Source organism: Bactrocera dorsalis, chromosome 2, assembly GCF_023373825.1.
Source record: "Bactrocera dorsalis isolate Fly_Bdor chromosome 2, ASM2337382v1, whole genome shotgun sequence".
Lineage (NCBI taxonomy): Eukaryota > Metazoa > Arthropoda > Insecta > Diptera > Tephritidae > Bactrocera > Bactrocera dorsalis.
The window spans coordinates 71,837,823-71,863,850 of NC_064304.1; the positions used below are offsets into that span (position 1 = coordinate 71,837,823).

At 40.5% G+C, this 26,028-nt stretch overlaps 1 protein-coding gene across 1 annotated transcript in view; it reads right to left on the reverse strand.

The window, feature by feature from the left end:
• The window catches only part of LOC105225152 (YTH domain-containing family protein), a 51,747-nt gene extending 44,478 nt beyond the window's left edge, over positions 1–7,269 (reverse strand). Inside the window, exons 1-5 of the mRNA XM_049449997.1 lie at positions 7,054–7,269; positions 6,945–6,996; positions 6,841–6,862; positions 6,618–6,710; positions 6,456–6,560 (exon numbers count right to left, since the gene is read on the reverse strand). Coding sequence (XP_049305954.1) covers positions 6,456–6,560; positions 6,618–6,710; positions 6,841–6,862; positions 6,945–6,968 — 244 coding nt within the window. The 5' untranslated portion in view covers positions 6,969–6,996; positions 7,054–7,269. The remainder of the gene's footprint in view (positions 1–6,455; positions 6,561–6,617; positions 6,711–6,840; positions 6,863–6,944; positions 6,997–7,053) is intronic.
• Positions 7,270–26,028: the final 18,759 nt, after the last annotated feature.

The window sequence follows — 26,028 nt, forward strand, 5'->3', positions numbered from 1 at the left end:
CAGTACACTGAAGTGGTACACCGACGGCTCGAAGTCGTCGGAAGGTATTGGTGCAGGGATCGCGGGCCCACGCACAAGGTTATCCATACCGATGGGCAGATTCCCCAGTATCTTCCAGGCCGAAGTCTTAGCAATAAGTCGGTGTACAGAGATAAACCTCCACCGCGGCTATCGTAATGAGCGGATAACCATACTCAGCGATAGCCAAGCGGCACTAAAAGCGATCTCGGCCTACGAGATCAAATCGCTGCTAGTGCAGGAGTGTAGAGAACGGCTAAACAGCCTAGCGGAATTGAATCAGGTGCACCTAGTTTGGGTACCTGGTCATAGAGGCATAGCCGGAAATGAACTGGCTGACGAGCTCGCCACAACATGGTAGGGCCCGAACCGTTTACCGGGGTGGGCCCCCATACGATAAAGGAGCTGCTCCGCAAGGAGGAAAGAGAGGGCAGAGAAGGTCACTGGCAACGGGCGCATGGCATGCGGCATGCAAAGCTGCTGATAGGGGGTACAACCTCAAAAGGTTCAAATCAATAATCAACCTCCCAAGGATCAAGCTCAGGCTCCTGGTCGCATTCTACACCGGCCACTGCAAGTTGAAAAGGCATCTGTTCAACTTAGGACTTGCCTCTTGCTCTAACTGCCGGTTCTGCGACAGGGAACCTGAAACCCCGGGGCACCTGCTGATCGATTGCGTCGCAGTCTGCAGACGCAGGTCTAAGGCCCTTGGAATTACATTTCCGGATAGGGATCACATCGACTCACTAGCTCCCAGCAAAATACTAAAATTTATCGATTTGTTGGGGCTTGGTGAGTTCCTGTGAGTTAGGAGAGGGCACAATAGACCCAAGGTCCCAGTGCATACCTCAATTAATTCTATTGTCTATTCTATAACCAAAAGAGGTTCGAGTCGTTAATAAACCTCCCAAGAAATAAACTCAGGCTCCTGGTCGCATTCTACACCGGCCACTGCAAGTTAAAAAGGCATTTAGCGAACATGGGCCTTTCATCTTGCGCTAACTGCCGGTTTTGCGACAGTGAGCCTGAAACCCCGGAGCACCTGCTAATCGACTGTACCGCAGTCTGTAGGCGCAGGTCGAAGGCCCTCGGATCCATGTTTCCGGATAGGGTTCACATCGCCTCGATAGCACCCAGCAGGATATTGGACTTTATCAATATGCTGGGGCTAAGCGAGTCTCTGTGAGTTAGGAGAGGGCACAATAGACCCAAGGTTGCAGTGCATGCCTCAATTATTTATCTATCTAACAAGTGTTAGCGCCTGAAATGATATTTCGAAAAAGGTATAGCATGACCCGATGCGACGAATAAAACTAGAACTACGCGCTTTCAGCGCCAACTAGCGAAAATACCGCAAGACTTTTTGACAACCAAATATATTTTTTAATCAGGACTTCCTCTTTCCAACGGTACCTTCAAATCGCGGCGCCAAAGAAATCGGAATTGTGCCACAAAGTGAATGGGTTGAGTTTAGTATCGCGCCGGTTAAATTTTGGCTCACTGTACCTAAACGAGTGAACCAAATTGAAAATTTTAAACACGCATGTATGCTTAAATTATCGGACTTTATTTTAAAACATATTTTATAAAAATCGGTTCACAAATTTTTCCACAAATTCACTTTAAAAAATGCTATTTTTTGCAAATTTCTAAATATATGCTAGTGTATTTTCATCTGTTGTGCATTGTACAAAACCAGTTATGGATACATTTTCACGCACATATATTACTTATGAATTATAAAAACCACTAGTAATGTTTTTAATTACTTTTGATTGTTAATTTCTTTGTAAATCTTTACATAAAATACACCTTTTTCTGTATTGAGTTCAATAATGCGAAAAACCAAATTGCCTGCCTAATTTGAACTGTCAAATTACCGAGAAAGCACGAACAAAAGGGAATAAATTAAACCCACTTAGCAATAAATGTATGAAGTGAACGCGTGTACAATGCTAAAATACTGTGGATAGCGTAGCCGGTGTTGGACCGGCCAGGGTTATTTTTTTGGGGAATGTTTAGTTTAGTATCTCATTTTGAAGAGGTTTTGCGCAAAGGGGGAGGGGGCGGGGGGCTTGCTACCCCCCTCATTTGAAAGGTAATGAATGGAACTTTTGAATAATACTACCCTTCTCCCCCTAGGACCCCGGGGGGCTCTAGGGCAGCCTCCTGAAAATGGCGTAAAATCGTAGTTTTTCCATACAATTTTTACTAATCATTATAAAATTTGTGTATTTTTACGCATAGAGTGACTCTATGTTTATTATTTTTATTACTTCAATGAATTAAATTGGAAATCCACTTTATTTAAATAATATAAACACTGAAAATTAAAAATTGTATATGCATTGGTAATAATGCATACAAGTAGTTGAAGTACCAAGATAACCCAAACAACCATTTATACAAGACCCCCTAAATAATAAAATTGGGTTTTCATCGCATATTCAAGTTTTGAATATATTTTCAGCATAATATACTACATTGAAACAAGCGCCGTAGGCGAAAATTTGGAATAAAAAATCGCGCGATTTTTTATTCCAAATTTTCATTATATTTTCAGTATAATATATTACATAGAAACAAGCGCCGCAGTATATAAGACCTACCATTTTGATTCGTTGGGTTATTACTGTCTTCCTTTTGTGCTTACTTTCTTCGTCGTTTGACAGTTCATATTCAGTAATTTTGCTTACATTTCAAGGAACAATATAACACGTAATTGAAAGCTGTTTTATTTCTTAAATTGTACATAAAATTGCAACTTAAAATCCATAATTTATCATTAATTCAATTAAATATATTTCAAAGAATGTGTGTGTGTTAAATTGGTTAAATTTTTTGCAAGCAGTGCAACAAAAACTTCAAAAGAAGGGAGCCATTGTTTGAGCAAATGTGAAAATGTGCGTTTTTTGCGTACTTATATCTAAAAAACAAATTAACATTTAACAATAAATTTACATTTAAACAAAAGTTTAATTCATTTGCTACCCGTGCTATATAAATTTAAAAAAATCCGTGCACGCATTTAAGAGGAATAAGCAGTGAAAATGAGATACTAAACTAAACCCAACCCATTTTTTTAAAGCGCGGCCGAAGGCCGCCAACGCAGAAAGGAGTACTACACGAAAGTACTTCGATCACCCAGGGTATTCGCTCGACCAGGGTTATTTTTTTAAAGCGCGGCCTAAGGCCGCCAACCCAGAAAGGAGTACTAGACGAAAGTACTTCGGTCACCCCGGATCCCTTTGTATCATTAATAGATGCAATTAAATATGTATATAAGTACATTGCATTGAAACATTTTGGTTTTCTTTATTTTGATTTCTTGTCCATACAAAAATGTTGGCTGGGTTGCATTGGTTTCAGTTTGTATGGAAAAATGGGCAAAAACATTGATTTTTGGTCATTTTCAAAGGGCTGTGTATGTATGTAGATTGGTCATTTTCAAAGGGCTCCCTACAGGTCTATAGTGACTCTAGGGGGTCGAGGGGCATTTATTAAAAAGTTCGATCCTTCTTTTCCAAAAAGGGGGCGTGAGGAGGGTAGCTCCCCTGTTTTTCTCCATAAACGATACTTAACCGGCGCGTCACTAAACATTCTCCAAATGAATAAAAGCGATCGTATCAATTTATTTTAATTCACAAAAACGTGTTTCAGGAAACATAGATTTTAATCAGTAGTCACAAGTCAGTGAGAATTTTGATTTCCTTGGCGTAACATACCAACATTTTATTCAAACAAGTTTAGTTACATGTTGTCCTTGTTTAGTTTTACGAGCTAAATTTTATATCTTTTGTTCATTTTGAAATTATTCATCCTATATTGTTATTTATTTACTAATCATTAATGTTTTCATTAAAAAAAGGTACAAGCCATTTCTTAAAGAAAACATTTTGCACAGCGACTTGTGATCTACTCAATGGGTCTCTATTAATTCTAACAATCAGTCGCAACCGAGTTGTCAAACCGTACGGTCGCATTTTTCTTTTTCTCTCGCGGTCATTCTAGTGGTGTCTGTGTTATAACGCTACTTTACAGTTTTGCACAAATAACTTTTTTACTGTTAATTTCTCGCTGTATTTATTTCTTATTGTTAACTGGTGCTACATTTATAAATTTTTGCATACATAAAAAGTAATATTTTCACAATGCCCCCTGGGGCTAACAATCTGGGTGATAATAGGTTTGCCCTATTATCCTCAGCCCAGAAGACTAAAAGAAAAAAGCCTGAGCAAACAACGTTGGAACTATTTCCGGAACTCCCCATTACAAAGAAGGATGACCCCAAATACCTCGTCATTAAGTCGCGGGATGCCAGTAAACCCATCACTTCCATCTCCTGCTTCGCAACTTATAAAGGTATTCAATCTATCAGTAAAGATATTAACAACGTCTCGTCACTTCGCGATGGCAGCCTACTCCTCCTTGTAAAAAATCAAAAAATTGCCGATAAATTCCTTTCTACTAAGAATCTACCCGGTGCAGGTGCTGTTGAAGTTGCTCTTCACAGCACCCTTAACTCAGTCAAGGGCACAATTTATGCCCCCTTTATTTGCCAACTTAGCGACGATGAAATAATTGAAGGTCTCAAGGAACAAGGTGTCTCTGCAGTCCACAAGTTTAACAAAGTAGTTAAAGGCGTTCGTGTACCTACTGGTGCCGTATTATTAACATTCAATAAATATACACTTCCTAACAGAATTGATGTAGCCTGGAGAACCCTTGATGTCCGTCCGTATTACCCTAATCCTATGCGCTGCAAAACTTGTCAGCTATTAGGACACACAGCTAAACACTGCGTAAAAACTCCTTCCTGTGTCATTTGCAACCTTCCTCCTAACCACTCTCCTCCTTCTGATTGCACCAGAGTTTACTGCGCTAACTGCGCAGGTGAACACCCCTCATCCTCAAATGCTTGCCCTAAATTTATTCAATCGAAAGAAATATTAAAAATTAAAACTATACACAAATGCACCATGCGTGACGCCATTACCATGTATAAAAATCAATTTCCTTCCACCCCATCCCCCTCCTCCTTCGCCAACGTGGCAAAAATGCAAACTAACAATGATATAAATACAAATTCAAAAAATCCTAATAACAAAGATAATACTTCAATATCAAAAAACTCTAACCTCAATAATAACGCAACAACAACAAAAACTAACAACGATTCATCCTCCACCAACAATCCATTGCATCACACAGAACTTCCAGAAACCTCAAAGAACTCCCCTCTTCTATACCCTCCATCCTTGGATTCTTCCCCCTCCCCATCTTTCTCTCCACTTTCCCACATCTCATCGCCCTCCTCACACACCTTATCTCCCCTGGCATCTTTTGCCATCTCCCCTCTTGATCATAACACCCATCCAACTTCCTCCTCCCTTTCATCTCCGTCTCCCGCGTTGATGGAACAATAAATTCCCATAACCTCACATTATTATTTTTTCTTTATTTTTCTATCCATGTTATCCATCCTTCAGTGGTATATGAACGGATACTTAATAATTACATCGAACTCTAACTTTTATAAACTCATCATTATTTGTGCCTATTCCCCTCCTAATTAATCTTTCACTTTAAGTTATTTCAATAGTTCACTAGTTTAAGCTCCTTTTTCGATTTCTCTCCTCAATTCTCCTCGTGGCAATCTACTATATCCGCAAGATATAGCCTTAGAATTTGCTCTTCAAAATCAGTACAATTTTATCCCTAATATCAGTCACCAAAACTATGCTGTTGATTTAGTATTATTTCTAATTTCTCCGATTTGTCCGTTGTTACGTCTTCCTTTTCTAAAATCTTTTCCCTCTTATTCCATTGGTTCGGTTCTTTGGGCACGTCAATTTCTTCCTCTAAATCTAAGTTATTACATATTTGTAAGAAACATCAATGTAATACACCCACACTTACCGTTAATAATATAAATTTAATCTGTACAGATAGTTTTAAGTTCCTAGGCTTAAAATTAGACTCTAAGTATTCATTTAAGCAACTTTGTCAATATGTAAGAAAAAGAATATTTGTTACCAACATCTCCGATAAAAACATATTGCCTTAATCTGGACTACTTTAAAAAAAAAAGACAATATGGAAGACAGCTTATATAATCTCTATCAACAATGATGATCCTGCTCAACTTTTAATGAACCCAACTATTATCCCACCAGTCAGCCGAAAGCCTATGATGCTAGTGCTGCGTACAATAGTTAATATAATAATTTGTTTGTTATGTTAGCTTTAATAAAATAAAATAAAAAAATTCTAACAATAGTGTATATAAAAAATTATCTGGAGAACCTCATTTTCAGCTCATAACTACCTAACCCCGAAGGAAGTTATTCTAAATTCCAGCTAAAATAGATATTGTGCTTAAAAATAATATACAAAAAAGCATATTAAAAATCTCATTTATTTAAAAATTAACTTACCAAAACTGTTTTGTTTTCTAGGCTTTTGGTTATTCCAGGAAACATGTTGACTCTCCTTTATATTGAAAGGGGGATATTGAAACTGCATTGAACTCTGGTGAGAATCTTATAATAGAATACAAAGATTAGCTATTTATACAGATAGTATTTAAAAAAACATACATGCATTTTCATCGCCAGTAGATGATAAATTTTCATACGAAGCTTCATCAACTTGCTGACTCCAAGGAATATTTCGCTCCTCTACATTTTTTGCTTTTTGACAAAAACCAAAAAATTATATATATATACATGTACAAATAAATATTTTAGTATTTTACAATTAAACAAGCTAGTTCACAAGATGTAAAATGAGTCTAAGTATTCGCGAATTTAGGTGCTTTACCTGTATTTCCAGGTGTTTTCATCTAGAATATAAAAATGTGAGCGATAAATTATATATTTTAACATTAGTAATAATTTTTAAACAGAATTTAATTCGAGGTATACCTGTTCCGAAACGCTTGTAGACATTTGCCGTAAACTTTTGTATTGTACTTTTCTGGGGTGAAAAAAGAACGATTTATCGACCGGATATCGAAATAATACTTTTGTTTACCTCTTAAAAAAGAATATATATGAACACGGCAACACACAAATTAACTTATAGAATAACTTATTTAAGTTGGCAGTCAAACACTTGATATCTAAAGTTGTATATTTTTATTTTAAACGACAATTGCAAAAACCGATAAGCGAACGAAAGCGACACATACACCAACAAAGAACACACGATTCGACGCATAAACTTCAGATATGTTTCATTCCCAAATAACATATTTGGTCTTCATAATTTAACGCATCTCTAATAGATCTGTTAAATGATTGAGTCAATGGCCTGTAGCAATCTTGCCAAGTCCTCTGAAAATAATACTACATTTACACACACTGAAATTAAAAATTTTGTTTTTATGTTTCAATATAAATGCCAAACGGAAGAAAAAATATTTCTATATTCTAGTATAATGTTACACATATGTAGCATTAAACATCACGCGACAACATAGTTTTCATAAAAATTACAGTTTCTTCTTCGAGTTTTTCTAAAAAAGTTAGTTAATGTGTTAATAAAAATATAATTATTTATATTATAATCCTATACATTGACAAAAAAATCGGGTTGGGTTTAGTTTAGTATCTCATTTTCACTGCTTATTCCTCTTAAATGCGTGCACGGATTTTTTTAAATTTATATAGCACGGATAGCCAATGAATTAAACTTTTGTTTAAATGTAAATTTATTGTTAAATGTTAATTTGTTTTTTAGATATAAGTACGCAAAAAACGCACATTTTCACATTTGCTCAAACAATGGCTCTCTTCTTTTGAAGTTTTTGTTGCACTGCTTGCAAAAAATTTAACCAATTTAACACACACACATTCTTTGAAATATATTTAATTGAATTAATGATAAATTATGGATTTTAAGTTGCAATTTTATGTACAATTTAATAAATAAAACAGCTATCAATTACGTGTTATATTATTGCTTGAAATGTAAGCAAAATTACTGAATATGAACTGTCAAACGACGAAGAAAATAAGCACAAAAGGAAGATAGTAATAACCCAACGAATCAAAATGGTAGGCCTTATATACTGCGGCGCTTGTTTCAATGTAATATATTATACTGAAAATATAATGAAAATTTGGAATAAAAAATCGCGCGGCGCTTGTTTCAATGTAATATATGTATTATATTGAAAATATAACGAAAATTTGGAATAAAAAATCGCGCGATTTTTTATTCCAAATTTTCACCTGCGGCGCTTGTTTCAATGTAGTATATTATGCTGAAAATATATTCAAAATTTGAAAAAAAAGATCGCGCGATGAAAACCCAATTTTATTATTTAGGGGGTCTTGTATAAATGGTTGGTTGGGTTATCTCGGTACTTCAACTACTTGTATGCATTATTACCGATGCATATACAATTTTTAATTTTCAGTGTTTATATTATTTAAATAAAGTGGATTTCCAATTTAATTCATTGAAGTAATAAAAATAATAAACATAGAGTCACTCTATGCGTAAAAATACACAAATTTTATAATAATTAGTGAAAATTGTATGGAAAAACGACGATTTTACGCCATTTTCAGGAGGCTGCCCTAGAGCCCCCCGGGGTCCTAGGGGGGGAAGGGTGGTATTATTCAAAATTTCCATTCATTACCTTTCAAATAAGGGGGGTAGCAAGCCCCCCGCCCCCTCCCCCTTTGCGCAAAACTTCTTCAAAATGAGATACTAAACTAAACATTCCCCAAAAAATCCTTATAAGAATAACGACAGTCATTTGACCGAAAATTTGATAGCCAAAGCTTAAAAAATTGTGTCAGCGCGCAGAACAAAGTTTCCAACATTTTCTTAAGGACATTGTGTAAAAACTTATGTAAACAAACGTATGTGCGTGAGTATGCACCTGTCTTTAACACATGGGTATTCACTATTACTACGTTTATGCTTCATTCTACAAGGTAATATTCTACACGGATTCAACCCACATGCATATACACTTTTTCACAACAGATTAAATAGTCTACAGAATAGAATAGAATACACTTCCTTTACTCGGGTGCTTTAACGGCTTCAGAGTAAAGTCAAACATCAGTGATTTTACGAACTAATTCAAACAGGGCTACCGTGTTGTTATTTTTTGGCCAAAAATATAAATTTTTAATAAAACATCTACGAAACTTATACACTAGGGTAGTATCATGGATGAGATTTTCATGAGGTATGGATACACTGTCTCATTCGATAGTGTCTATTTTAGGTGACTACCCTGTTGATTTAGGAGCTATAAATATTCAAAAAAGAGGTAACGGGCTTCAATTCAAGGAAAATCGTGGTGATTTTGTATCTTTCTTGTAATTGACCTTGTTCTTGTGAAGTGGTAATATAGGAAGGTTCTGACTTCGTTCTTGTATCAATCTATCTTAAAGAGGAGACGGCCACAGCATTAGCTCAAGAATGGAGTCGTTCCACTCATTCTTGCTGCTGAGGGTAACCTTAAACTTCTTCGTGAAGTTAATTGTTTTGGTAATACTGTCCTTCGGGACGAGGGCAATTGGAATATTGCCACTTCCGCTGAAGCTTCGGTTTCCTTCCTTCGGTTTCCTTCCCTTTGCCAGGTTTAGACCTCATTGCACCAGGTCACAGAGAGTATCCTCAAATTTACCTCTGGCTATGATCACAATGTCGTCCGCATACCCTTAGCAGCGGATCTCATTGTGAGTTAGCAGTGCTAACAGGTCGTCCACGACAAGGCTCCATAGCAGTGGTGATAGTACACCTCTCTGTGGACAGCCTCTTGTTGTGCCAAGACGAATCTTTGTACCCCCTACTGTAGTGTTAGAGACTCTGGTGCGCAGTACGGCCTTTATCCATCTACGCAACGGTGCTGCCACATTCCTTCTCTCCAGTGCCCTGGTTACACTCCTGTGAGATGCGTTGTCAAACGCACCTTCGATGTCCAAACAGACGCATAGCATCACTTCCTCTTTCTCCAGCGAACTCTCTATCTCAGAGGTCAACTGGTACAGAGCCGTATTAGTGGATCTTCCCGCTCTGATCAGCATGCAGGGGTGCAGTCTTCAGCGCCTTCGACCTTATATCTCATGGCCATGGTCTCTGATCTTCTTCATAGTTTTTAGCAGGAAGGAGGTTAGGCTAATTGGCCTGAATGATTTAGCCAGAGAGTAGTCCTGCCTTTCTACTTTGGGTGTGAAGATCACCTCAGCCGGATGAGCCAGGGATGTACGCCATTACGAGGCTCTCCCTCACCAGCTGAACCAGGTGTGGCAGCAGGATCTGCTCAACCTGTTGTAGAAGTGCTGGAAAGATGCCGTTCAATCCTGGAGACTTGAATTTTTCGAACGAGGCCATTGTCCACTTGATCGAGTAAGCAGTGAATAATTGTTTAGCGATTACCCAATCAGAGCGGGATGGCCTGTGTTCAGTTTAAAGTAGACATCGGTCTACCGGAATAGTCTCCAGGAAGTAAGCACGCGGAAGCTCTGTAGCTCTGTCCTCCGCGCTTTTCGTAAATGTCCCGACACTTCTTTTGATAGCTAGCACTGTGTTAGTCTTCCCTTTAGCCAGAGCCTTCTGCAACCGAGCCGCTTGTGGTGTGGGGGAGACGTTTTCACAGAATCTCCTAAAGCTAGCTTGTTTGGCAGACCTAATCTCCTTATTATATAGGGTTAGGTTGCTCCTATACTCTTCCCAGACCCTTTTACGTTTACCTTATTAAATAGGCTACGTACCTTCTTCGTGAGGTTTGCAAGCTTCCTTGTCCACCTGGGGCAGTTGCGCCCGTCTGTGGGCACTCTTAAGGGGCAGCTGCCATTGTACGCGTTAATGATGGACCCGTTCAGCGAAGTCAACCTACTCTCCATTCCCGGGCCCGTAACGCTGTTGTCAGTCTGCCTCTCCCTGCCTAGCCTCTCCCTGAAGGCACTCCAATTTGCCCTCCGAGGGTTGCGTCTGCGGGTAATTTAGAGGCAGTACAGCAATGCGGATGTCTTAACAACATTAGAAAACCTTCCCCGCTTCTCCTTCAGCCGGGGGGGAGCCGGTGCTGATGGTTGGCCACAGGCCTCCACCTTCAGCGCGAACCTTAAAATTTTATGGTCTGACAGGGAGGGCTCCGTTGAGACGCTTCATCGTGAGACCCACCCGGTTGCATGCTCGTTGCTGAAGGTAATGTCAAGCACTTTCTTCCTACTTATCGTTATAAATTTGGGTTCGCACCCACATTCTCTATTGCTAAGTTGTTGCCTAGTACGTATTCCAATAGAGACTCACCCCTTGAGTTGCAGTCCGTGCTTCTCCATTCCACATGGTGGGCATTCGTGTCGCATACGAAAATGAGGCGGAGCCTGTACCTTTTGCAGTACTCCGCTAGCCTTTCCACCATTTCAGGGGGTGCTATTGATGCCTCCCCTGGGAAGTGGACTGATGCCTTGTCTTCCCAGTCCCTGGCCTGTACTGCCACCAAATCCTGCGTCAGGAACTCTAAAATACAGAAAAATGTTATATTATTCCTGACCACTATACACGTTTTTGGTCGCTCGCTAGAGAGATCTCAGATTACCTTGTTGTATTCTGTCTTGAGGCCTTTGTCCTCTCCTTTGTAGACCCAAGATTCTTGGATCAGCAGGATTCCCAGTTTTTCCGTTGTTAACCTGCTCGTTATGACAGCCGAAGCTGCCACCACGTGATGCAGGTTTACCTGGGCGATTTCCATGTCGACGGCCACTATAGTAGTGGTTCAAGGGGGGCATGTTCTCATCCCCGCCGTCGTTCGCGCTGCTGTCCATGTGGTCTCCTAGTCCCTCGAGGAGTTCCAGGGTGGAGGGTAGCTCTGCTCCCTGAACATCTGGGACGTCAGCGGTTGCGGCAGGCGTAGCCTGCTCAGCCCTGCTCACGCTGGGTTATTTCGCAACCTCATCCACTTGCATCTTCTCCACCTCCGAGGCTGCCACAGTTGTAGCCTGATTAGCACTGCTCCCGCTTGGCTGAGTGGCAGCCTTTCCAGCTTCCTTTCTCCCTGTGGTCGCGGGTTTCTGCGGCCTCATGACTACCGTGCTGGCTGAACCTGTAAAACAGGCGGAAGCTCGCTACACGAACGTACCTGTACGAGTCGTCGTCAATGTAGAGGTACAATCTCTATCCCTTCAGATCTCCTTTTTCCTCAACCTGGCTGCTGACGACAAGCCAGGCCGAGATGCTGAGGCCCCGGTTCTGGTTCTTAATCAAACCCAAAGCAAACTCGTACAGCTTGTCTTCGATTCGGGGGAGGATCATCGTCATACTGTGCATGACCGGCAGATCCTCCGCCCTTTTTGCTCCAACTCCAACGACTCCGTCAGGTAATTTAGAGGTAGTATGCGGATGTCTCTAGCAACATTAGAATACCTTCCCCGCCTCTCCGGTGCTGATGGTTGGCCACAGGCCGTTCTCGTGCTGCCGCCCCTCATCCTTTTGAAGCTGGGGGGCTCCTGCGTCGTGATCTGGCCGCTCTTCCGCTTCGCGGTTAGTGCATAGGTGACTGCTCTTCCGTCACCTCGCACTGACCTGGCCACGGTCACTTGACCGGTTGCCTGCGCGCAATCAGACGCGGTCCTGCCACGCTCCTTTGTAGGGGAAGCTCTACTCTTTTATTATTTATTATTTTTTTTTTTGAAATACCATAGTGGTTATTGCTTTAGTTCTCCTCACTTTCAGAGGTAATAAGAATGAAATGGTAATTTCAATTCTATTTCAAAATTTGCCCCTACCCTAAAGTTCGACTCAAATTGGGGGACATCAGAATTCGTTTCAGAGGTATGGTTTCTTCGGCAAAGTTTCTTATTTTGATCCCTAGAATATGACTTTCATAGAGCAATGGGCGATTTTTTTGCCTCCCCCAAATCGACCCGGCCTATTGTTCATTGTACATTGTCGTAGCTATAAGTACATATTTAATAAATAAAGAAACAGTTCTTCATTGGCCTTAAAATATATATTCTTTGATTAAAGAAAATAACTGGCGCCCGAGCAGGGACCGCATAACAAGGATTCCGGATATAAAATCCTTCAATAAGTCGGTCGTAAAACAAGGGACATAGTCTCATAAAACAAAACAAACCTTCATAGAAGGATACATAAATAAAGAAAAAAAGTGAAAAATTTATAATAAAATGAAACTTTTTTTTTTAAATAATTATAAAAATGGCAACCTCAGCAGAAGTAGCAACTATGCATGTAGTAATAGCAGATCTACAACGAAGGATGTGTATACAAGAAACCGATCATCTGAGCCTCCCACCTCCATCAACAGATTACAAATGTTCATTTACAAGTCCAGAAGAAATTGATTTAAATATGTTTAAAATCCTCACCACATTCAATGGAGACCACAATGATTATAGAGCTTGGAGAAAAATGGATATGAGATTAATGGATAGTATCAAGAACTTCGAAGGACATAATAAATATATCCAAACACTCATGATGATACAGTCAAAAATTATTGGAACAGCCGCACAAGTACTGATAAATAACAATACCAAACTAAATTTCGATGACATCATCGATCGATTGGACGATTCATATGCCGACCAACGCCCACAATACGTACTGAAAGAAGAAATGATGAGAATAAAGCAAAATAACTTATCACTCACTATGTACTATGATCAAATCAACCAAGCATTAAAGTTGATCCCGTCTAAAATTGAAATGTCTCATAAAAATGAGGAAGTGGCACGAGCTATAACCACAGAAGTGCAATTTAAAGCAGTTCGCACATTTATAGCAGGACTCAGAAGCATAGCAACAAAGAATGCTCTATACTCCAGAGGATGTAAGAACATAGTGGAAGCATACGCCATAGCACGTACTATGGAACACGATGCCCAGTACCAGTTCCTAGAGTACTCACTAGGGTGGGTCGATTCCGGAATTTTTTCGATTCGGTATTTCTAATAGTGCGGAAAAGTTGCCTTAGTACTTCCTGATTCCAATGCAACTTTTCGTTTTGAGATCGGATTGCATCTTCAACCCGAACCTCGGCCTTGAAATTTCGGAAATTCGCCTAAAATCGTGAAACTGTCTACCTAGCACCTGAAATACGCATCTCATGGCAAAATGTATAAAACAAAAGTTATTTGTCACGTCATTTGCTACCGAAATGGTATATGTGATCATGGCCGTAGGACGAACCGTTCCCGAGATACGAGCGAAAAGGCGGCGCGCCACAGCGCAAGGTGAAAATCGGCTTGCGGCCACACTTCTTGACGTTGATTTCGCCGAGTGCTATCACTCACATTCATTCACCTACGCCAAAGGACACGTTCGGATAGGTCTCCACACAAATATTTTTTCATCGAGTTCCTTCACTCTTGTCGGTGATTTCGCCGAGTTCTATCACTTACATTCATTTTCCTGCGCCATACGACACGTTCGGACTGGTCTCCACATAAATATTTTTTCATCGAGTTCCTTCACTCTTGTCGTTGATTTCGCCAGGTGCTATCACTTATATTCTCTCAACAAAACACAGAACTCAAAATGTCTGTATCTAAATTTAAATTTAGACAGAAATGTCCTGTGTTTGGCATATATCCGTACAATCTCTCTGAGTCCCAGTTACCTACTTACCAGGATGTTCTTTTGTGTTATCAGTTTGAAAGATTTGGTATAGGGCGACTCCGAGGCGACAACTATGAACCTAGGAGTAAAGAGGTTATAGAAATAGTTGCAAAAAAGGTTGAAAATACTTTCAAAAAGTCATCTATTCCGATAGTTTCACACACCAGAGTTGTACAAATGCTCACCACATACCATAAGAAATTTCTGACTCTTAAAAAAATGTTTTTAAGGAACCCAATAGGTTTGATCTCTAAAAGAGACGACTTTGTCTCTTCTGTCGGAAAATTATTTGACATCGCTGCTTGTAAATTCATTTATTTTTCTTCTTGCAATTGTCCAAAGGAAAGGAAAGTTCCTATCAATGAACAACCATTTCTCTTGGACCAGAGAACCACAAGAATTGGTCGCATTGGAAGTGTTGATCTACCTGGAACAAAAAAGATTACAAAGAAAAATGAACGTAAAGAAAAGCTTTCAAAACGTCATTCAACATCAACACTTACCAGAAAAGTATCAGCTAGAACACGTGAGCATTCAGATCAGCCAGACTCTCATACAGACGACAACAATGTAGGCGCGTCGCACATTGATTTTTCGAAAAACGATGGTGATAATGAATTTTCTCTTCCATCCTCTAAAACCAAACAAAACACACTAGTATTACAACACACTGCTTTAGCTGCCCAAAGATTTGGAGTAAGTGATAGAGCAGCGGCCTTGATTGTTTCATCGGCTTTTCTGGATGCCAAAAAAGCAGGTTTGATAACAGAGGATCAGGCTAGCTTTGTCACTGACAAATGCAAGATTAGTCGGGCAAAAAAAAGTGTTGGTGTTAAGCTCCAGAACACCGAAAGTATTGACTCTGTATATGGGCTGTCATTACTTTGGCCACGTCACTTCTCCTTCCGGGTCAGCTGAGGATGAGACGCAAGCTATATGGCAACATTTACAAGACAATTCAGTTGATGTGGAACATCTAGAAGTTGTCGGTGCTGATGGCACCAACACGAACACAGGTTGGAAAGGTGGAATCATTCGGAAACTAGAAGAAAGAATAGGTAGGCCATTACAGTGGGTTGTTTGTCTTCTACATTTCAACGAACTTCCATTCCGTGCTCTTTTCGAACACATAGATGGTGTCTCAAAGAGTCCAAATACATTCTCTGGCGACATAGGTAAACTGCTCCCTTATTGTGAGAAGTTGCCTGTTGTCAAATTTGAAAGTTTTCCATCCTGCCAATTACCTTCTGAGGTTATTAATCCGACCCAACTTAGCACAGACCAAGCTTCTTCTTCTTAATTGGCGTAGACACCGCTTACGCGATTATAGCCGAGTTAACAACCGCGCGCCTGTCGTTTCTTCTTTTCGCTACGTGGCGCCAATTGGATATTCCAAGCGAAGCCAGGTCCTTCTCCACTTGGTCCTTCCAACGGAGTGGAGGTCTTCCTCTTCCTCTGCTTCCCCCGGCGGGTACTGCGTCGAATACTTTCAGAGCTGGAGTATTTTCATCCATCCGGACAACATGACCTAGCCAGCGTAGCCGCTGTCTTTTAATTCGCTGAACTATGTCAATGTCGTCGCATATCTCGTACAGCTCATCGTTCCATCGAATGCGATATTCGTCGTGGCCAACGCGCAAAGGACCATAAATCTTTCGCAGAATTTTTCTCTCGAAAACTCGCAACGTCGACTCATCCGCTGTTGACATCGTCCAAGCCTCTGCACCATATAGCAGGACGGGAATTATGAGAGACTTATAGAGTTTGGTTTTTGTCTGTCGAGAGAGGACTTTGCTTCTCAATTGCCTACTCAGTCCGAAGTAGCACCTGTTGGCAAGAGTTATCCTGCGTTGGATTTCTAGGCTGACATTGTTGGTGGTGTTTACGCTGGTTCCAAGATAGACGAAATTATCTACAACTTCAAAGTTATGACTGTCAACAGTGACGTGAGTGCCAAGTCGCGAGTGCGACGACTGTTTGTTTGATGACAGGAGATATTTCGTCTTGCCCTCGTTCACTGCCAGACCCATTCGTTTTGCTTCCTTGTCCAGCCTGGAGAAAGCAGAACTAACGGCGCGGGTGTTGAGGCCGATGATATCAATATCATCGGCATACGCCAGCAGCTGTACACTCTTATAGAAGATAGTACCTGCTCGATTAAGTTCTGCAGCTCGAACTATTTTCTCCAGCAGCGGATTGAAAAAGTCGCACGATAGGGAGTCGCCTTGTCTGAAACCTCGTTTGGTATCGAACGGCTCGGAGAGGTTCTTCCCGATCCTGACGGAGCTTTTGGTGCCGCTCAACGTCAGTTTACACAGCCGTATCAGTTTTGCGGGGATACCAAATTCAGACATCGCGGCATAAAGGCAGCTCCTTTTCGTGCTGTCGAAAGCAGCTTTGAAATCGACGAAGAGGTGGTGTGTGTCGATTCTCCTTTCACGGGTCTTTTCCAAGATTTGGCGCATGGTGAATATCTGGTCGGTTGTTGATTTGCCAGGTCTAAAGCCATACTGATAAGGTCCAATCAGTTCGTTGACGGTGGGCTTTAATCTTTCACACAGTACGCTCGATAGAACCTTATATGCGATGTTGAGGAGGCTAATCCCACGGTAGTTGGCGCAGATTGTGGGGTCTCCTTTTTTATGGATTGGGCATAGCACACTTAAATTCCAGTCGTTGGGCATGCTTTCGTCCGACCATATTTTACAAATAAGCTGATGCATGCTCCTTATCAGTTCTTCGCCGCCGTGTTTGAATAGCTCGGCCGGCAATCCATCGGCCCCTGCCGCTTTGTTGTTCTTCAGGCGGGTGATTGCTATTCGAACTTCTTCATGGTCGGGTAATGGAACGTCTGCTCCATCGTCATCGATTGGGGAATCGGGTTCGCCTTCTCCCGGTGTTGTGCTTTCACTGCCATTCAGCAGGCTGGAGAAGTGTTCCCTCCATAATTTAAGTATGCTCTGGGCATCGGTAACTAGATCACCTTTGGGGGTTCTACAAGAGTATGCTCCGGTCTTGAAACCTTCTGTAAGCCGCCGCATATTTTCGTAGAATTTTCGAGCATTACCCCTGTCGGCCAGCTTATCAAGCTGTTTGTACTCACGCATTTCGGCCTCTTTCTTCTTCTGTCTGCAAATGCGTCTCGCTTCCCTCTTCAACTCTCGGTATCTATCCCATCCCGCACGTGTTGTGGTCGATCGTAACGTTGCGAGGTAGGCAGCCTGTTTTCTCTCCGCTGCGACACGGCACTCCTCGTCGTACCAGCTGTTCCTTTGCACTTTCCGAAAACCAATGGTTTCGGTTGCAGCTGTACGCAAGGAGTTTGAAATGCCGTCCCACAGTTCCCTTATACCGAATTGTTGATGAGTGCTCTCAGAGAGCAGGAGTGCAAGCCGAGTAGAAAAACGTTCGGCTGTCTGTTGTGATTGCAGCTTCTCGACGTCGAACCTTCCTTGTGTTTGTTGGCGTGCGTTTTTTGCTGCACAGAAGCGGGTGCGAATTTTGGCTGCAACAATATAGTGGTCCGAGTCGATGTTAGGACCTCGGAGCGCACGCACATCTAAAACACTGGAGACATGTCTTCCGTCTATCACAACATGATCGATCTGGTTGGTGGTTTTTCGATCCGGAGACAGCCAGGTAGCTTGATGTATCTTCTTATGCTGGAATCTAGTACTACAGATAACCATATTTCGGGCGCCGGCGAAGTCGATCAGCCTCAACCCATTTGGGGATGTTTCGTCGTGGAGGCTGAATTTACCGACCGTAGTGCCAAAGATACCTTCTTTGCCCACCCTGGCGTTAAAGTCGCTAAGCACGATTTTGACATCGTGGCGGGGGCATCTCTCATAAGTGCGCTCCAAGCACTCATAAAAGGCATCTTTGGTCACATCGTCCTTCTCTTCCGTCGGGGCGTGTGCGCAAATCAGCGATATGTTGAAGAACCTCGCTTTGATGCGGATTGTGGCTAGACGTTCATTCACCGCAGTGAATGATAGTACTCGGCGACGGAGTCTCTCTCCCACCACGAATCCAACACCAAACTTGCGCTCCTTTATATGGCCACTGTAGTAAATGTCACAAGGACCTACTTGTCTCTGTCCGTCCATCGCATTTCTTGGACGGCGGTGATGTCAGCCTTTATTTTCACGAGGACATCAACCAGCTGGGCAGCGGCACCTTCCCAATTAAGGGACCGGACATTCCAGGTGCATGCCCTCAATTCGTAGTCCTTCTTTCGTTTGCCATGGTCGTCATCAAAAGGGGGGTCACTCATCCGAGGCTTGTTGTTCCTTTTCATTGGGGGTGTTTTTTTACGTGGCGGGTCCCAAACCCAGCGCACAACCCTATGCAGGGGATGTTTCGCCTTCTCACGTTAGCTCGCCTTCAAACGGATGTTCTTAGGCTACCCAGAGGATACTTGCTCAAAGACCGGAAGCTTATCTCTATAAAATATCAGAAGCTGTTATTTCCGGTCAATGTTCCTCAGAATTAGCGTCGATGCATCCAGGTAACATGTGCATATCTCGCTGGCTCACCTGGGCAAATTCTGAGATTATACATTTCTACTGACAAACCAACAAAGGAAATAAAGATTTTGGTCAAGTACATACTTACAGTTTACTCACCTTTGTGGTTCTCAATAAGATTCAACAGTTCAATCAAAAATGGCTAAAGACCCGAAGAGCAGCTACCTCCACGCGGTGGGTTCTGGGTGACCAATACAGGTTAGCTGAGAGCTGCAACAATTTTGACCTTGCGCTGTGGCGCGCCGCCTTTTCGCTCGTATCTCGGGAACGGTTCGTCCTACGGCCATGATCACATATACCATTTCGGTAGCAAATGACGTGACAAATAACTTTTGTTTTATACATGCTAGGTAGACAATTTCACGATTTTAGGCGAATTTCCGGAATTTCAAGGCCGAGGTTCGGGTTGAAGATGCAATCCGATCTTAAAACAAAAAGTTGCATTGGAATCAGGAAGTACTAACGCAACTTTTCCGCACTATTAGAAATACCGAATCGAAAAAATTCCGGAATCGACCCACCCTAGTGTACAACCCGCCGCGGGAAGCAGAGGAAGAGGAAGACCTCCACTCCGTTGGAAGGACCAAGTGGAGAAGGACCTGGCCTCGCTTGGAATATCCAATTGGCGAAAAGAAGAAACGACAGGCGTGCGGTTGTTAACTCGGCTATAATCGCATAAGCGGTGTCTACGCCAATTAAGAAGAAGAAGATGCTAACACGCGTTCTTGTTTTTCTTTTAATATGCCCTTGATTTCACTAAATTTATTTCTTTCAAAAAATATGTCAACAGGTTTACGATTTGTCACTGAATGTATAGTTCTATTATATTCTTTCACTGCGTTGAATATTTCGTCATCCACGGTACTTTTATTTTTTGCAATTTGAGCTCGTATGATTTCTAAAATTGTAGAGTTTAACCGTTCGACTTGAGCGTTTGATGTCGAATGACTGGGTGTAGTCATGGTATGCTGTATATCGTCACCTGAAATGCAAAATAACGTAACAACATTTTCGGAAATTTAAAGTGGCATGAATGAAACACGAAATAAAATGGAACATGAGTGAAACAAAATTTTAATATTGGTTAAAACTGGTTTATATCTGACCGCAGAACCTGAAAATGTTGAACATATGTAATATTATGTGTGTAATTTGAAGTAGTGCATTGTAATCAAAAAGACACTCAATTTCGGACTTTTTGATGATACGTTTTTTTGCATTTCAGGTGACGATATGTAGTTTTTCATACAGTGCTTTTGACGCTATGCTGTTAAATATTGACTCATTGTCGGTCATGAGTTGAGAGCAAAATGGGTACATTTGAGTGAGAACTTCTTCTAGTATTTTGTGGAACTTTCTTTTATTTTCTAGTTTTCTGATGTATGCGTATTTAGAGTATCTATCTATGCTAGTCAGGAATGTTGTGTGGTTGATATGAAATACATCCATTTGTATAGATGTGCCTATACCTTCGGGTATTGTGGTTTTTCCGTATACTTGTTTGACTGGGTGGCGTTCATATTTATTTTCTTTACATATGACACATATTTTTACTAATTTTTTTGTGTCTTCTCTGATTGTTGGCCAATAACATGTCTCTAGTATCTCTTTTGTGTTATTCTCAGCATTTCTGTGGGCTCGCTTATGAGTATATTTCATTATTTCATCTCTTTCTTTTTTTATTATTATGTCCTTTATTAGATGTTGGTAGAATACTTTTTTCGTGGTACTGAATATGTTGTTTATAACGTCATGTATTTCGTACCAAGTCTCTAGTAGTGAATGGAAAGCTGTAGTGACATTTGGGTTTATCACTTTCTTTAGTGTTTCTATTAAATCAGTGTGCGTGTTATAGTAGATTATGAATCTGTCATGATTCGGAAATATTGTGGTTTGAATTAATTGTGATTCACCTGATTTTTTTATGATAATTTGATTTCTGAATTGATTTATGGGTGCATTAACTTGTTTAATTTGGATCGGAGTTGAGGTTTCGGCAGAGTGTATAGATTCATTTGTCGTGGTATAGACTTGTCTACTGAGTGCATCTGCTACCACATTTTGTGATCCTGGTTTATATTTTAATTTCGCCCCGTATTCTTCTATTTGGTTCTTCCATCTTTTTAATTTCGTATGTATTTGGGTTTTTTTCGGAAATGGAGAATATTAAAGATTGGTGGTCTGTACAAATGGTTAAATTGGTTATACCATATAAATAGTTTCTAAGTTTACGTAATGACCATACGATCGCGAGCATTTCTTTCTCATTCGTGGAGTAAATTTGTTCGGTTTGGGTCAGTGTGCGTGATATGAATGCAACGGGATTCCACCCTGAGCTAAAACTGCTCCTATTGCATAATTGCTTGCATCTGTTGTAAGTTCGAATTCTTTGTCGAAATCTGGTTGGTATAACTCTATTTGTTCCTTTAATTTATTTTTTAGGTATTCAATAGCTTTTTTAGCTTTTTCATCTAGAGTTATTTTTACATTGGAACTTTTATTTTTTGAAAAATTTCCATTTTCTCCTCGTAAATATATCGTGAGAGGTTTGGTTAAATGTGCGAAATTTTTTATGAACTTTCGGTAGTATGATGTCATGCCTAGGAATGAGCGTAATTCCTTTAGGCTTTCTGGTGTTTTGTATCTATCTATAGCTTCTATTTTCTTAGGGTCTACTGTCATTCTTCCGTTTTTTATGGTGTGTCCTAGAAATTCTCTTTGTCTTTGAAAAAAATTGGATTTTTCGTCCGAAATTTTCATGTTGGCTTTATGGAGCGTTTGTATGATATTGGTGATGTCTTTCATATGTTGTTCAGGAGTAGTTTAATATAAAGGGTGATTTTTTTGAGGTTAGGATTTTCATGCATTAGTATTTGACAGATCACGTGGGATTTCAGACATGGTGTCAAAGAGAAAGATGCTCAGTATGCTTTGACATTTCATCATGAATAGACTTACTAACGAGCAACGCTTGCAAATCATTGAATTTTATTACCAAAATCAGTGTTCGGTTCGAAAATTTTTTATCGACAAATTTTGTTCAGCGATGAGGCTCATTTCTGGTTGAATGGCTACGTAAATAAGCAAAATTGCCGCATTTGGGGTGAAGAGCAACCAGAAGCCGTTCAAGAACTGCCCATGCATCCCGAAAAATGCACTGTTTGGTGTGGTTTGTACGCTGGTGGAATCATTGGACCGTATTTTTTCAAAGATGCTGTTGGACGCAACGTTACGGTGAATGGCGATCGCTATCGTTCGATGCTAACAAACTTTTTGTTGCCAAAAATGGAAGAACTGAACTTGGTTGACATGTGGTTTCAACAAGATGGCGCTACATGCCACACAGCTCGCGATTCTATGGCCATTTTGAGGGAAAACTTCGGACAACAATTCATCTCAAGAAATGGACCCGTAAGTTGGCCACCAAGATCATGCGATTTAACGCCTTTAGACTATTTTTTGTGGGGCTATTGCAAGTCTAAAGTCTACAGAAATAAGCCAGCAACTATTCCAGCTTTGGAAGACAACATTTCCGAAGAAATTCGGGCTATTCCGGCCGAAATGCTCGAAAAAGTTGCCCAAAATTGGACTTTCCGAATGGACCACCTAAGACGCAGCCGCGGTCAACATTTAAATGAAATTATCTTCAAAAAGTAAATGTCATGAACCAATCTAACGTTTCAAATAAAGAACCGATGAGATTTTGCAAATTTTATGCGTTTTTTTTTTTTTAAAAAGTTATCAAGCTCTTAAAAAATCACCCTATATTAAGTCATCATCGATATATACGTATGCACATTTGCCAATATATGGTCTAAGGATATCGTCCACGCATCTCTGGAAGATTGAAGGTGCGTTTTTCAGTCCGAATGGTAAACGAAGGAATTTGAATTTCGCACTGTTTATTGAAAATGAAGTTTTTTCCCTGTCTTGTTCTCTAATCATGATTTGATGGAATCCTGATTCTAAGTCGAGAGTCGTGAAATAGTTAGCGTTCCCTAGGTTCTGTAACATCATTGTAATATCCGGGATAGGATATCGATCTGAAACGGTGACTTTATTCAGTTTCTGAAAGTCTATTACCATTCTTCTTTTTGCCATTCCTGCCTCATCGGTTCCTTTCTTTGAGACTGTCCAAATGGGGGAATTATATGGGCTTTTGCTAGGCCGTATTATTTTATTTTTTAATAATTTATTAATTTCCTCTTCTACGAATCCTCTATCAGTCTGTGGATAGGGATATTGTCTTACCCATACCGGTTCCTTTGTTTCGGTCCGAATTTCTGCTTCTATGGTTGTAACATATGGTAATAGTTCATTATTATGATTATTTTGCATTAGATTTTTAATCTCCTCTTCATATTCTTGTTCTCCTACAGTGTAGTTTAAGTTAACTGATTTTGTTATTTGGGAGAAGCTAATGGAGTAGTCGAAAATATTGATCCTTGAGTTTATCTAGCTCCAAGAATTCCATATCAATCCCTAATAGATTGACCTCTTTTTTATGGGTAATTATTGATTTGGATAATTTAATTTTCTTAGCATATGGATACTTAGTACTTACATAATTTTCTTCAGATCCTGTGTCTATAATAAATATACTGGATTGCCATCCGGTGACGTCCTTTGGAGTGCGACCCATTCATTCTTATAAAAAATGTTTGTGACGGCTGTGTTCACTAGTTGACTGTTCATTGTAGAAGGAATCATTATCGTGCTCGTCTCTGGTGATTTGGTTGAGTTTCCTGTCTTTCAAACGTTGCTGATTAAATGAATTTTTTCGATCTCGTTTCCTGAAATTGTTTATGGGATTTCGGAAAGGATTGAAGCATTGTCCTTGCTGTTAGAGTTGTTGAGCTTGCTGGTCGTTGTTTGTTGTTGCTTGTTGGTGTTGTGTAGGTCGTCTGTATTAGAAAGACGAGTCTACATCCATCGGCTCTATTGCTTGTACTTTCATGGGCTGGTTGAACGGCTGTTGTTGAACATATGGATTTTTTGTAGGTTAATGAATCCTTGGTGAGTACTAGGGTGGGTCGATTCCGGAATTTTTTCGATTCGGTATTTTTAATAGTGCGGAAAAGTTGCCTTAGTACTTCCTGATTCCAATGCAACTTTTTGTTTTGAGATCGGATTGCATCTTCAACCCGGACCTCGGCCTTGAAATTTCGGAAATTCACCTAAAATCGTGAAATTGTCTACCTAGCACCTGAAATACGCATCTCATGGCAAAATGTATAAAACAAAAGTTATTTGTCACGTCATTTGCTACCGAAATGGTATATGTGATCATGGCCGTAGGACGAACCGTTCCCGAGATACGAGCGAAAAGGCGGCGCGCCTCAGCGCAAGGTGAAAATCGGCTTGCGGCCACACTTCTCGACGTCGATTTCGCCGAGTGCTATCACTCACATTCATTCACCTACGCCAAAGGACACGTTCGGATAGGTCTCCACACAAATATTTTTTCATCGAGTTCCTTCACTCTTGTCGGTGATTTCGCCGAGTTCTATCACTTACATTCATTTCCCTGCGCCATACGACACGTTCGGACTGGTCTCCACATAAATATTTTTTCATCGAGTTCCTTCACTCTTGTCGTTGATTTCGCCAGGTGCTATCACTCATATTCTCTCAACAAAACACAGAACTCAAAATGTCTGTATCTAAATTTAAATTTAGACAGAAATGTCCTGTGTTTGGCATATATCCGTACAATCTCTCTGAGTCCCAGTTACCTACTTACCAGGATGTTCTTTTGTGTTATCAGTTTGAAAGATTTGGTATAGGGCGACTCCGAGGCGACAACTATGAACCTAGGAGTAAAGAGGTTATAGAAATAGTTGCAAAAAAGGTTGAAAATACTTTCAAAAAGTCATCTATTCCGATAGTTTCACACACCAGAGTTGTACAAATGCTCACCACATACCATAAGAAATTTCTGACTCTTAAAAAAATGTTTTTAAGGAACCCAATAGGTTTGATCTCTAAAAGAGACGACTTTGTCTCTTCTGTCGGAAAATTATTTGACATCGCTGCTTGTAAATTCATTTATTTTTCTTCTTGCAATTGTCCAAAGGAAAGGAAAGTTCCTATCAATGAACAACCATTTCTCTTGGACCAGAGAACCACAAGAATTGGTCGCATTGGAAGTGTTGATCTACCTGAAACAAAAAAGATTACAAAGAAAAATGAACGTAAAGAAAAGCTTTCAAAACGTCATTCAACATCAACACTTAAAAGAAAAGTATCAGCTAGAACACGTGACCATTCAGATCAGCCAGACTCTCATACAGACGACAACAATGTAGGCGCGTCGCACATTGATTTTTCGAAAAACGATGGTGATAATGAATTTTCTCTTCCATCCTCTAAAACCAAACAAAACACACTAGTATTACAACACACTGCTTTAGCTGCCCAAAGATTTGGAGTAAGTGATAGAGCAGCGGCCTTGATTGTTTCATCGGCTTTTCTGGATGCCAAAAAAGCAGGTTTGATAACAGAGGATCAGGCTAGCTTTGTCACTGACAAATGCAAGATTAGTCGGGCAAAAAAAAGTGTTGGTGTTAAGCTCCAGAACACCGAAAGTATTGACTCTGTATATGGGCTGTATTTTGACGGCCGCAAAGACAATACACTTACACAAGTCAGCGAAGGTGAAAAGTACTACCGCGACACTGTCAAAGAGGAACATATTTCTCTTATAGCGGAACCTGGTTGTCATTACTTTGGCCACGTCACTTCTCCTTCCGGGTCAGCTGAGGATAAGACGCAAGCTATATGGCAACATTTACAAGACAATTCAGTTGATGTGGAACATCTAGAAGTTGTCGGTGCTGATGGCACCAACACGAACACAGGTTGGAAA